The following is a 12,278-nucleotide window of genomic DNA, read 5'->3' as shown; positions in this document are numbered from 1 at the left end:
AAACAAAAACAATTTAAAGGATATATAACAAACGCCCATTTACTTATCACTTAAATTCTACAATCACCAACATTTTGCTGTCTTTGCTAATTTATCTCACCTATCTGTCCGATGGCAGAATTTGTAAACACACCACCACCAAATACATTTCTTAACTTTTTATTTTGAAATAATTCCAAACCTGCAGAAAAACTGAAAGAATAGGCACAAAGAACTCCCATATTATCTTTACTCAAAGTCACCGTCACCCGTTTTTAATATTTTGCCATATTTGTTTTATCGTTCTTTCTACGTAAGACACGTATTTTTCTCAGAACCATCTGAGGGTAAACCGCATAGATATCGTGCCCTTTAGCACTTAATATTTCATTTGTATTTCCTAAGAATAATATATTCTCTGACATTTCCATTTTGCTGTTATCAAAGTCAGGAAAGTTTGCATTGATATGATTGTAATGCTTTAATCTATCATCCATATTCCGACCTTGTCAACTGTCTCAATGCGTTCTCTGCGGCATTATTTCTTCCTCTGTTCAGTAGAGGATCATGCCTGCATTTCGTTGTCACGTTTCCTTGGTCTGTGTTAACTTGGAGCAGTTCCTTAGCCTTTCTTTGTTACTAATTAATGACAATATTTTTGACGAGCACAGGCCAATGACTTTATAGAATGCTCCTCAATTCTGGCATGACCGATGTTGTCTCGTGGTTAGATTCAGGGTGCGTGTATCTACTGGAATGCAACAAAGATGATGCTGTGCCCTTCTCAGGGCACCGGATCTGCAGGCACAAGATGTCTACCTGTTCCTCTCAGGTGACATGAATTTTGATTAGCAGGTCAACGGCTGTCCGATTTCTCCACTGCATAGTTACTATTTTCCCTCCTGCAATTAATACTCATTCTATGGCAAGACACCATGAGATATGAAAATATCCTGCTCATCAGACCACCTCCTTAGATGTAGCCTCTGTTGATGACTCTTGCATTAAGATTAATGATTGTCTTTATTGAGATAGCTGCGAATGGCGATTTTTTTTAACTCTACCATTTCTTCCACATTTCTCAATTGGCACCCCGCCCACCTTTCCCCGCATCGATTTATTTATCTATTTCTCATAGGAATAATCTGGACCCTACTGTATTCACTGTGTTATAATCATTACCGTCCAATCAGTTTTTTGAGTACTTCCTTACTTTCTGGCACAAGACAATGTTTTAGGCTCACTTTGTACCTTCCCTATCCCCAACGTGGAGTAAGCCACTCCTCCACAGTGACGTGATCCTCACTTAAGACCAGAGGCTCAGAACCCATATGGGTGGCCGTCCTGAATGCAGGCCGGCTGACCCCAGGGCACCTGTTACATACAAGCTGCTTTCGGGTATGAGAATTATAATTACTCTCTCTCAGGAATGGACTGCATTCAAATCATTACGGTACTTCAACTTTTCAATTAATTTGGTCCCTAGCAAAGTCTTACTGAAATATCGTCAACATTATACACTTTATTCACTCGATATTTACCAACAGCCTGCTGTGTAGCCCGCGAACTGCTTACATCACGCCTAAAAAATGTCGGGCAGTCGGTACTGCTCAACAGATTGTAATGACGAACCACGTTCAGTAGCGAATGGTGAAAGTTTCTTAAATCAGCAAAATGGAAGAATTCTAAAATTCTTATAAGAATATGTAACTAATTTCCCTACACTAAGCTGGAAATCCATCACAGGCAATAAGTGCCAGAACGTCATGTTATTAAATAAAACATAAAATCTTACTTAGGTCTAAAGTTACAGTAAGTAAGGAAGCTAAGCAGGGTCGGGCCTGGTTAGTACTTGGATGGGAGACCACCCAGGAAGACCAGGTGCTGTAGGTGTGAAAAATAAGGAATTGTAAGCTGACAAGGTCCTTGCAATCTGTGAGGTCAACCAAGGGTTGCCTCGCTTAAAAACAAAAAAAAAAGTTACAGTAAGTGACTCTGAGCTGGAGTCTATACTGGAAGGGAGAAAATCTGCCACCCAGGACATTATTGACGAAAGCGCAGCAGACGGTGACGTGTTGACGTTAAACTCCTTTGAGTCGGTAACTAACCTGTGTCACACGTCCCTGTTCTTAGGAAACACTCGGTGAACAATTCAGAGGCAACGTGGCATGATATACGCAATGTGTCCTCCGATGATTCAGAAAAAATTTACATGCACATGCGTGCGTAGATATGTGTGTACACATAACGATAACACAAAGATGGAAAAGTTAACGGTTGGTGAATCTGAGTAAAGAATAACAGGACTGCTCTGAGCTATTCTTTCAACATTCCAATAAACTTCCATTTTTTCCCAAATAAAAGAGTTAGTTTAACTGAAAACCACAGGCGCCTAACTATAGCCAAGCCACTGTGCCCGGGTTTCCCACACGGCATGCAGCTTAGTCCTCACAGCCTCTCCGACAGGACTGTTGTCACCCCCCCCGACAGATGAGAAAACCAAGACACGAGGCCGAGTCACTGAGTGAAGGGCACGCGAGGACGATCTGGCAGGGCCGGGACTCAGACTTCATGGCCTGACCCATGTGACATGCTGCCATTTTCACTCAACGGAACGAAATCCCCAACAGTGTGGGCGTGAGACATGCGAGTCTGCTACCTGCGGGTACGAGTCCTCGAACGCGCGGTCCGGAGTCATGTGCTTGATGACGTCAGCCAGCACGGTGTTGACCTCGCGTTTCTGAGTGGGGAAAACGGAGGAAACCTGTATGAGACACTGAGTGGTGGTCGGCGACCGTTTCACTGGGGGAAAAGGACGAACGTTTTTAGAATATACCACACACCTTCCAGAAAATAGTTTCGAATGCTCTGCTGGAAATGTTACCAGCGTCAAAAAGTCCCACCCATGTCACAGCCCTAAAGGAGGCCGCGTCTACGCCACATCAGGACTGAAACAGGCTCCGGGGCTTTGCGCTCTCCACGCTTGCCCTGGGTGCTGGCGAATTCGGCCGAGTCCCTCTCCACCCGCCTGTCCCAGGCCCCTCCCTGGGTGCTGCAGAGACCAGTGAGGCATTGTGGGAAGAGCAGAGACCTGCTCCCTACAAGCCAGGTGACCCAACGGCCACTTCCCTTCTGTCGTGTGTATCAGGAGTCGGCCAACCACAGCCAAATCCAGCCTGATGCCTGTTTTTGTACAGCCCGTGAACTAGGAACGGTTTTTACAGTCAAGCCAAAAGAACAGCATTTCGTAACAGGCACTGGAGACTCAAATTTTGGTGGGAGTAAATGGAGTTTACTGGCACATAGCCGTGCTCACTCACGTACTGTCTGTGGCTGCTTTTGAGCTGCAGTGGCAGAGTTGGATACTTGTGACAGTGATCGTAGAGGTCCACAAAGCCTCAAGCATTTACTGTCTGGCCCTCTACAGAAAGCGTGTTGGCCTCTCATCTATACGGGAACAGTGACACCTCCTAGCGAGGTGGCTCTGAGGCTGCCTGGTTCACAGGAAAAGTGCCCGGCCCACAGTTTGTGTTATCTAAAGAGTTGCCATCATGTTACTCTCTGGTTTAATGCTCATTACACTCCCCAGCATGGACATCATTACTCCCGCTCTACAGATGAGGACATGGAGGCTCAGAGAAGTTAAGTGACTTAGCCAGGGTCACACAGCAAAAAAAAAAAAAAAAAAAAAAAAAAAATCTGACGACAGCACTAAAAGGAACTAAAGTTCCTTGGAAAAAGAGCTGATTTGAAAACCAGGATAAGAAATATGGAGAGGAGGCTGGAACAGCTTAGAAAGCAAAGCAAGCATCAAAGACGACAGATGGCGTATGTGAGGACTCCAAAGCCAGCCTGGACACAGGTGGGACCACTGAGCATCCATGAGAATAGAATTCAAGTTTGCTTAAATGCACGACTTCCTAAAGACGCCAAGACTAACCACGACTCGCCGGTCACCTTTGCGGTGTGGGGAGGTGAACTCGTATTCTGAAAACTAGTAAATAACTAGTCGAGGGACAAAAACGGGCATCGGTGCTACCTTTTCTGTACCGACCGCATCTTCGGGGTGACGAAACACTACGAGAGGAGCCTCGCTTTACACGGGTTTCCCAGACAACAAACCGAGAGGACACGGGAACTCCGAATGTCACCATTTTGCAACCTCTGATAAACGATGAGATGCCACGTGCTTCACGTGCTCACGCCACAGAGACGTGGGTACTATCGATGTCCCAGGAGGAGCACCGCACCAGCAGCCACGGTGCCAAACAAGCAAATTTGAAGCTAAGTCTCCAGAATCCACTGCCAATTTAGAGGAAATGCTGAAGGCAAAAGAACACGTTGAATGACGCCATAGGGACGCAACTTACGGAAGCTCCACGGGACAAATGACCCAATTTCGACATATCTGAGTTATCGAGAAGAAGAGGGAAGGGAGGGGGAAAGAGAGAGAACTTACAGAGCAAAAGAACCCGAAGACCCTATGTCCCTATGTACGGACCTTATTCTAATCTGGATTAAACAGATCAATTGTAAAAAAAATTATGTGACAACTGGGAAAATCCAGGCGCTGACTAACTTTTAATGATATTAAAGCATTATTAATTTAGTTAGGATAATATATTGGGATTTTTTTCAGAAAACGGAATTCTTATATTTTACGGATATGTGCTAAAATCGTGACACGAAATACGACGTCTGAGATTTGCTTCAAAATAATCAAGGAGTGGGGAGAAAAGGGCTAAGGACGTAAATGAAACAGGACTTGTCATAAACTGGCCATTTCTGGGCGATGAGTATAAAAGGGATCGTATGTTTCAAATTTCCATAGTAAGACGTGAAACAAAAGTTGGACAAAAGAAAATCAACAGACCAGGATTTATCCAATGCTCAAAGCAGGGTGAAGCCCATTTCTGGAACTGAGTGCCAGCACGGTGGGACCTTCCACTTCCAAAGGCTGGGGCCTGCAACGGGGGCAAGGGAGTTTGGGGGACTTGAGGTGACTTCCTGTTTCTTGATCTGGACGACGATTATCTGGGTGGACCTTGTGAGGATTGACTGGGCAGCAAACTTACAATGCATGGGCCTTTCTGCATGCTTGCTAGGCTTCAATTTTTAAAAGCTGGTTAAAATAAGCAACCCTGGGATCTGAATCAGTTCTTCTGCTAAGTCTCTACTCTGTGACAAGCCCAGTATTTCACAGGTTCCAGTCTGGGCCTCGGGAAAGAAGTGTCATTGTGTGCTTAGAAAATAATTACGTGCAAGTCTGGGAAATACTGCTTCCTAGACCCCCATGGAAAGTCACAATGCACCATGGCATATAAGCGACTAACGTATCTTACCGTGAAAAGACCGCTTAACTTTGCGCGACGCAGCAGCTCCCAAATTCACACGTGCGTGTGGAAAACTTTCATTACTGCACACATATTAATGTTCCATCACGCTCTGGTATAAAAGATGCGCTTTTTATAAATTAAGAATAATTATCACTGTAAAATGCCTAAGCTAGACTTATTCCTTACTATAAATGTGAAAAAAATATATAATTCTTTCCAAAAACAACACCGCAGCCACACATACCGTGAAATGTTTGCAGGTGTACTCGACCCACACTTCGGCACAGTTAATGTAATCCTGTAAGGAAAAAGAAAAATGTCTTTAGAACTAGAACACCGTAGTTGACCTGACGCCAGAAACTCATCATGGACAAACCCCTTCACGGGCTGTGACGACTGAAAGAGTTGACAAGTGACAGGAATTTCAAGAGCAGTTCATCTGCAGAGAACGCTGGCCTACTGATATATTCTACCCTGAGAAGCGAGTTACAGAAAAACATCGGTTGCTTGATTAAACTAATCAGACTTTCATTCCAGAATTGCTCCCTGGGCCGAGACAGGAATCTGGGAAAGGTCAGCCAGGCCTGGAGGACGGGAAGAATCAACGGGCTGCAGAGAGAAGAGTGGGGTGTCCTCACCGCACCTCAGCAAAGAAACTGATGGCAGACCTGGCTGAAGATGCCAGCTTTTGAAGATGCCATCTTAAGATGTGCTTTTGGCATGTTTTGAGGGGGGGGAAAAAAAAAGTAGGCTTCCTGCCTTTAAAAAATAAACCATTTGCCCTATAAAGGGGTGATGTGTATATACTGTAAAAAGGGTAAGAAAGCACAAAGGTTTTAGGTAAGAAATTATGTGCTAGAGTCAAGGAGGAGTTAGACCCATGGAGAAACAGTAAGAGGGCTATGGAACAGACAGGGATCGGCTCGGTAAGGCTTCATGCCTGGGGAAACACTCAAATGGGAAAAAAAAATGGTCAAGGAAAAACACAGACTGCAAGTATACCTCTTCTGTTCTGACACTTCAAGGGGGAAGAAGAGAAGAGAAAAAATGGGGGCGGGAGAACACGGTTCTCTAACTCACACGAGAAAGGCCGGGAACGTTCTAGGTCTGACCGCAATGCTGGGTCAGGGGGCTCGCTCCCACTCCCTCCACCGTGTGAGGAGAAAACCAATAATTCAGCTTTGAAGCACTCGAACACAGGCACCGTAAGTCCCGAGGTTTTTGATTTAAATACCCTAAATAAGCTGCTTTAGTTAACCAGAGTTAGGTTAAACAGAGAATTTCGACAGCCGGAGTTTAGTGAGGCTTTTGCTAAACCTAACCTAGATGTCCAATTTTTTAATTGTTTCTAATTTTTCTAAATTATACCACTATTCTCAAGATACTATTGTAAATGCGATTAGCAAGGGGTTTACAGTCAAGCTCATTTCAGTACCTCTCTCTTCAGAAATGATTATATCAAACGCCACACATCCCTACCCAGTTATTCGCTGGGTTACGTACTGAACGTCTGTCCAGCCCACAGCGGGATGGTGTTAGGCCATGGGGCCTCTGGGAGGTGATTAGGTCATGAGGATGGAGCCCTCGCGAATGGGATTGGTGCCCTGGGGATCCCAGAGAGCACTCTCGACCTCTCCACATGAGGAGGGGAAGCTACAGTCTACAACCCGCACCAGAACCCAACCCCGCTGGCCCCTGATCTCTGACTTCCAGCCTCCAGACTGTCGGAAATAAATTTGTTGTCTATAAGTCACCGGTCCACCGTCTTCTGTTACTGCAGCCGGAAGGGACTGGGACCTGCTGTGAGCAGGAGAGGACCAGCGCGGGGCGTGCTGAAGCGTGTTTCAGCTGATCCCGCAGCCAGAGACAGCCAATACCGTTTCCCTACTGGAAACCGCGCAAGCTGCTGGCGTGTTGCCACACGGCCAGCAAGGCCACGAACCCCACCGTGATGACTATCACCGCACGCACCGCAGCACTAACAGCAGTTGGTCCGTCTCCCCAAGATCTCCTGCACTGGAAGTCCGGGGAGGAAGAGGCTTCCACCGCCTCTGTTCAAAGGACAGAAGCTGGGATTCCCTTTGGCTAATGTCTGGCCTGACGGCTGATCTTCGATTCCGGAATATCCTACTAAGTTGGTATTTTCAAGTCCAAACACTATCGACTGTTGCATCTGGATGCTGTTTGCAAAGTGACAGGTCTTTGAAAGTTTCAGGTATTTGCAACTTTGCATCTTTAGTGCATCCTGAGGCGTCAAGAATGAGACATCATTGGGATACGAAAACCAGAGAAATGCATCTTTAGAGCTATCGGTTCTCCATCGTCAGTTAACAAATGATACAATGAAAAGAAGTCGATTTCTTGTTGAAAAAGAGATGCGATGAGTTAAAAGATAATTTTTTAGAAAAGGAAGTGTACACTGCATAACTTGGACAAAAAGCAGCCAATCTAAGGTCGGAATGGTCACCCACCTGTGGATTCTTCAATTTGGTGATCACTTTCCAAGCTTCACTGAGAATCGGAAGTCGATCACCCTCGGGAGGATCGGCCAAGGCCAGGTTTAACCCCAGCGAGCGGAAAAGGAGATGCTAAGAAAAACATCAAACCATTAGGATGCTGGAGATTTTAAATTAGAGACGTTTCAAGCTTAGGGCCGTAACCTTCAGCTCCCCTTGGGGCTAATCTTCCAACGAACCCTCTCCCTGAAGCTCGACCACAGACGACAGACCCACACAAGCTAAACAGAGAAGTGCAAAATAATGGGCTGGCTCCACATCCTGGTCTAGTTTCTGGGCCAAAATATTCTGCTGGACAAAGCTTTTCGTAAATAATGAGTGAAGACCTGTCTTTAAACATGCGAGGCCACGGTCTTCCCTAAATACTCCCCAGGGAGCTAACTGCACGGATGGGGACTCACGAGGCCTGGCCCGGAGCCATCGCGTGGGTCTGGCAAGCCCAGCTCTAACTCGACTTCCACTGAGTTCTTCGGGGACACAGCCTTCGCCTGCTTTCCCGTTGGCCCGGGCCGCCCAGCACCTGACTCTCTCCCAACCAGGGCTTCGGGGAAATGCCGCCCACCTGCTCCCCACTGTGCACTCAGCCCGTGGCCTACCTTGGGGAAACCGGACTCGTCGCACTCCTTAATCATGCCAATGAAATCCATGGACCTCGTGGCGACGAACTCGGCCCGGAAAGCTGACATCACGGAATTCAGGAGCAAGGCGCTGCAAGACACACGTGCCCCACGTCAGCAGACCAGCCCCGCAAGACGGTCTCTTTAATCTTAGGGCGCGTGTCACCGGAAGGACGACTGACAGCCCTTCAACGTAAGGCTGAAAAAAATCTAGAGTAAAAAGGCAACCTCTAGAGATCAACACGGTGTTTGGTGCATATTGGGAACTTGATAAATGCTGAAATGACTGGATGAGTGGACGCACAGGTGGGTGGATGGCTGCATGGCTGGAGCGATGGATGGACAGGTGAATGAGCAAGCAATCAAATCCATCTAAAGAAGGAAACGGAGCCTTCGACAGGCTGGTGCACTAATAAAACTAAACATTAAGTAACAGTATTGATCCCAGCTGCAAACACCTAGCCATCCACATCCCTTATGAAAAGCACTAGGACCTAGGGACGCAGTGACTTAGAGACACCTACCACCAAGAGGAGAGAGAGGGAGACAGAGTTCACCCTGACCCTACTGCTTGTCAGAACCCCGCGGGGAACGGACTGTGCTTGAACCCGACTTACAGATAAGGAGAATGGGGCACAGAGAGGTCAAGTTCACAAGCTACGAAGGGCAGATCCAGGCTTCTGCAGCCAGGCAACTGGATTCTAGTCTCTTGCCCTCCACGCTGTCCTGCACCCTCTTGCCCACATAAGCACGCCAAGCTCGAAAAACACACACACGACTCCATTTTCAAACTCATGCCTATGAATTTTTTAAAACTTACTTGTTTCCAAGTTTCTTGCATCGCTCCATCATCTCGGTTAGCAGAGTCTAAAAAAATTGTAAAAAGTAATGAGAATTATCAGGTTGGAGAATCTAAAGCAACATTTCCCCCAAAAGGAAGTAAATGTTTTACTCACTGCAATACTATTAATAGCCTTAGAGCTAACCTAAGACAATTATGCCTCTCTAAAAGAGCTGTTTTTAAAAAAAATCAATGGAAGTATCCTGTAGGGCAGTGCTCCGAGAAGGTTCTCCATGGCACGGACAAGGCCACCCCTAGGACAAAAGAGCACTCAACATGTCACTGGGCCAAGCGTTTTACATCCCTTTTCTTATCTATTCTTCACAATAGCCGTGTGAGGCCCACTTTACAGACGAGGAAGCCAAAGCTCAGGTAAGTTAAGCCACTTCCTAGCAAGTAGAAATGAGATTCCTATCTGGTCTGGCCCCGAGGTCAAAAAATAAGAGTCTTCTTTATAGTGCCATTCCACCCTCTCCAGGTGTGTTCCTCTGTGTCCTAGGTGTTGCCTGAATAATCGAGGCGATAGCTGACTATGGAGACAGTGTTGGTAGCCCTGACCCGCCCCCCAGAACCCGCAATTTTATTCAGATTTCTGTCTCTGCCCAACAAAAATCAGGTTGGGTCCTGTTATGAAGTCCACCCCACTTCATATGCTGAAGCCCCAACCCCTAGTGACTGCCCTTGGAGACAGGGATTCTGAGGAGGAAATAAATATGAGACAAGGACCTAAGAATGGGGCCCTAATCCAAGAGGGCTGGGGTCCTTGGAAGAGGAGGAAGAAGCCCACATGAAGACACAGTAAGAAGATGGACGTCTGCAGGCCAAGGAGAAAGGCCTCACCAGACTCTGACCCTGCTGGCACCTTGATCTTGGACTTCCAGCCTCCAGAACCATGAGAAAATAAATTTCTATTGTTATGGCAACTGGCTATGGTCTGGATGGTGACCTAACCATCCAGAGGCGATGGTGTTAGAAGGTGGAACCTTGCAGGAATGATGAGGTCTTGAGGGTGGGGCCCTCACAAATAGAATCAGTGCCCTTGGAAGAGCGGCCCAAGAAAGCTCTCTTGCCCCTTCCTTCCACGTGAGGACACGGCAAGAAGACAGCCATCTATGAACCAGGAAGAGGGCCCTCGCCGGACACTGAATCTACCAGCATCTTAACCTTGGACTTGCCAGCTTCCAGAACTGTGTGAAATGTGTTGTTTCTAAACCGCCCAGTTTGCGGTATTTTGTTACTGCAGCCCAAATGGATTAGGTAAAGGAATACGGGTCCAAATCAATAACGGTGGTCTCATTCCGCCATCGGTGGGGGGTTTAGACATGGACACGTGACCCATTTCTAGTTGCTTCAAGGAAAGATTTCCTCATTCTTAAACAGGAACCCAAAAAACCAAAGGCTCCCATCTCTCTCTCATACAGCCATATGTGGATGTGATGTCTGGAGTGACTGCTGCCACCTTGCGATCTGGGCATGACGGAGCAGAGAGGACAGCCCTGCCTGGCCCAGGACCCATGCTTGTTAACGCGAGAGAACACGATGAATTATTTTTCTGGGGCCGGTCAGGTGTTTGTTCCTTGCAGCCAGAGCATCTATACGAAGATAAAACTGCTGACGTCACAAATGGCTTCCCTAACTCACTCATGGGGTACACCAATGCGAAAAGTCATTCTTGAAGACCAGTATCAAAGTGGTTTCTGGGAAAGCCAGAGAAAGAGCTATTCTGTATAATTATCACACTAATACTCGCAAACACACACGAATAATCACTCGGGGGGCAACTTTTATGTACTAGCCACTAGTCCAGGCACTGAAGACAGGGCAGGAAGGCAGCCAGATAAAAATCTATGCCCTAATATGTCTTATTCTCTTACATATACACGTGTGTGCATGCATGCACACACACACGTACGCACGCACACACACGAACGTACAAATGAATATGACGTCTTGGCTCACCTCTTCTAAAAAGGTGACGTAGGGAGAATGCTAACATGTGAACGAAACATCTGGCCATTAAGACAAAGTAAATGCTTACGATATTCTCTTTTTGTAAGAGATGAATGCATTAAAAATGCATCCAAGACTCTAACTTAAAAAAAAAAGACTATTGTCATACAGGAATACCCATAAACGTACAGGGAGCCAAACGTCATGGCTCTCAAGCAGGTCTGTTAGAGGTTATGAATTTTTTTTCTGTGAAGGGACAGGATTGATTATCTTTGGCAAGAACGAGAAGGACAATAGTTCAAACCGGACTGAGATCGCGACACGCCCGTTGGCTCAGAGAACCCACTGGAAAACTGGCAACTCGGCAGGTTAGTTTGCAGACACAACAGAACGGGAAAGTTCGTCAGGCTCCTACATTTCGTTAATGTCTAACTTAACTGTTTTTGTAAAAATTATAAAAATAATCCTTACAGACGAAAGTTCACACAATATTGTCACGTGTCGAGTGCCATGTGAATGCCCTCCCTCCCAACCCCCACTTTCTAGGGGGTCACCGGTGCCAACACTGTGGTTTTCACTTTTGTAAGCCTTTGTCTCTCCCCTGTGATTACATAGCTTTTGTTATCGAAACCTGTTTTTCGTTGTTTTACAAAAATAATCATACATATTGGGCTGCAACTTGTCTTTCTCACTCAAGAATCTGGCAGGGTCTCCCTCCTCCTATGTCAATACACACAAATCTACCTCCTATTTTTAATGGCTGAGGAATCCATACCACAAATATAACATCATTGTTCAGGCTGCCCTAAATTGATGCATTTTAAAAATTTTTTTATTTTGAACCAATTATAGACTCATAAGAAATTGCAAAAATAGTAGAGAGGTCCTGGGGACCCACCACCTCACTTCCCCTGATGGTTACGTTTTTCATAAATATAGTGCATGACCAAAGCCAGCAAACTGCCATACACAACTCACTCGACTATTTCACCAGGTTTTACACGCACTCTTCATTGTGGGAGGAAGGGTTTGCCTTTGT

The 12,278-nt window shown here is 46.2% G+C and overlaps 1 protein-coding gene across 11 annotated transcripts in view; it reads right to left on the bottom strand.

Annotated features, from left to right (window-relative positions):
• The window catches only part of VPS35L (VPS35 endosomal protein sorting factor like), a 97,063-nt gene that overhangs the window by 40,385 nt on the left and 44,400 nt on the right, over positions 1-12,278 (bottom strand). For all 11 annotated transcript variants that reach the window (XR_005657876.1, XR_005657875.1, XR_005657878.1 and 8 more), the window contains 5 exons: positions 9,269-9,315; positions 8,428-8,539; positions 7,787-7,903; positions 5,560-5,613; positions 2,639-2,719 (listed from right to left, as the gene is read on the bottom strand). Coding sequence is in view for 5 of the 11 variants with exons in the window: in XM_039885476.1 (XP_039741410.1) it covers positions 2,639-2,719; positions 5,560-5,613; positions 7,787-7,903; positions 8,428-8,539; positions 9,269-9,315 (411 nt within the window). In the remaining 6 variants the exon portion in view is untranslated. The remainder of the gene's footprint in view (positions 1-2,638; positions 2,720-5,559; positions 5,614-7,786; positions 7,904-8,427; positions 8,540-9,268; positions 9,316-12,278) is intronic.

This window comes from Pteropus medius, unplaced genomic scaffold, assembly GCF_902729225.1.
Source record: "Pteropus medius unplaced genomic scaffold, Ma_sr-lr_union100, whole genome shotgun sequence".
NCBI lineage: Eukaryota > Metazoa > Chordata > Mammalia > Chiroptera > Pteropodidae > Pteropus > Pteropus medius.
This window is presented reverse-complemented; position numbering and strand designations above follow the sequence as displayed.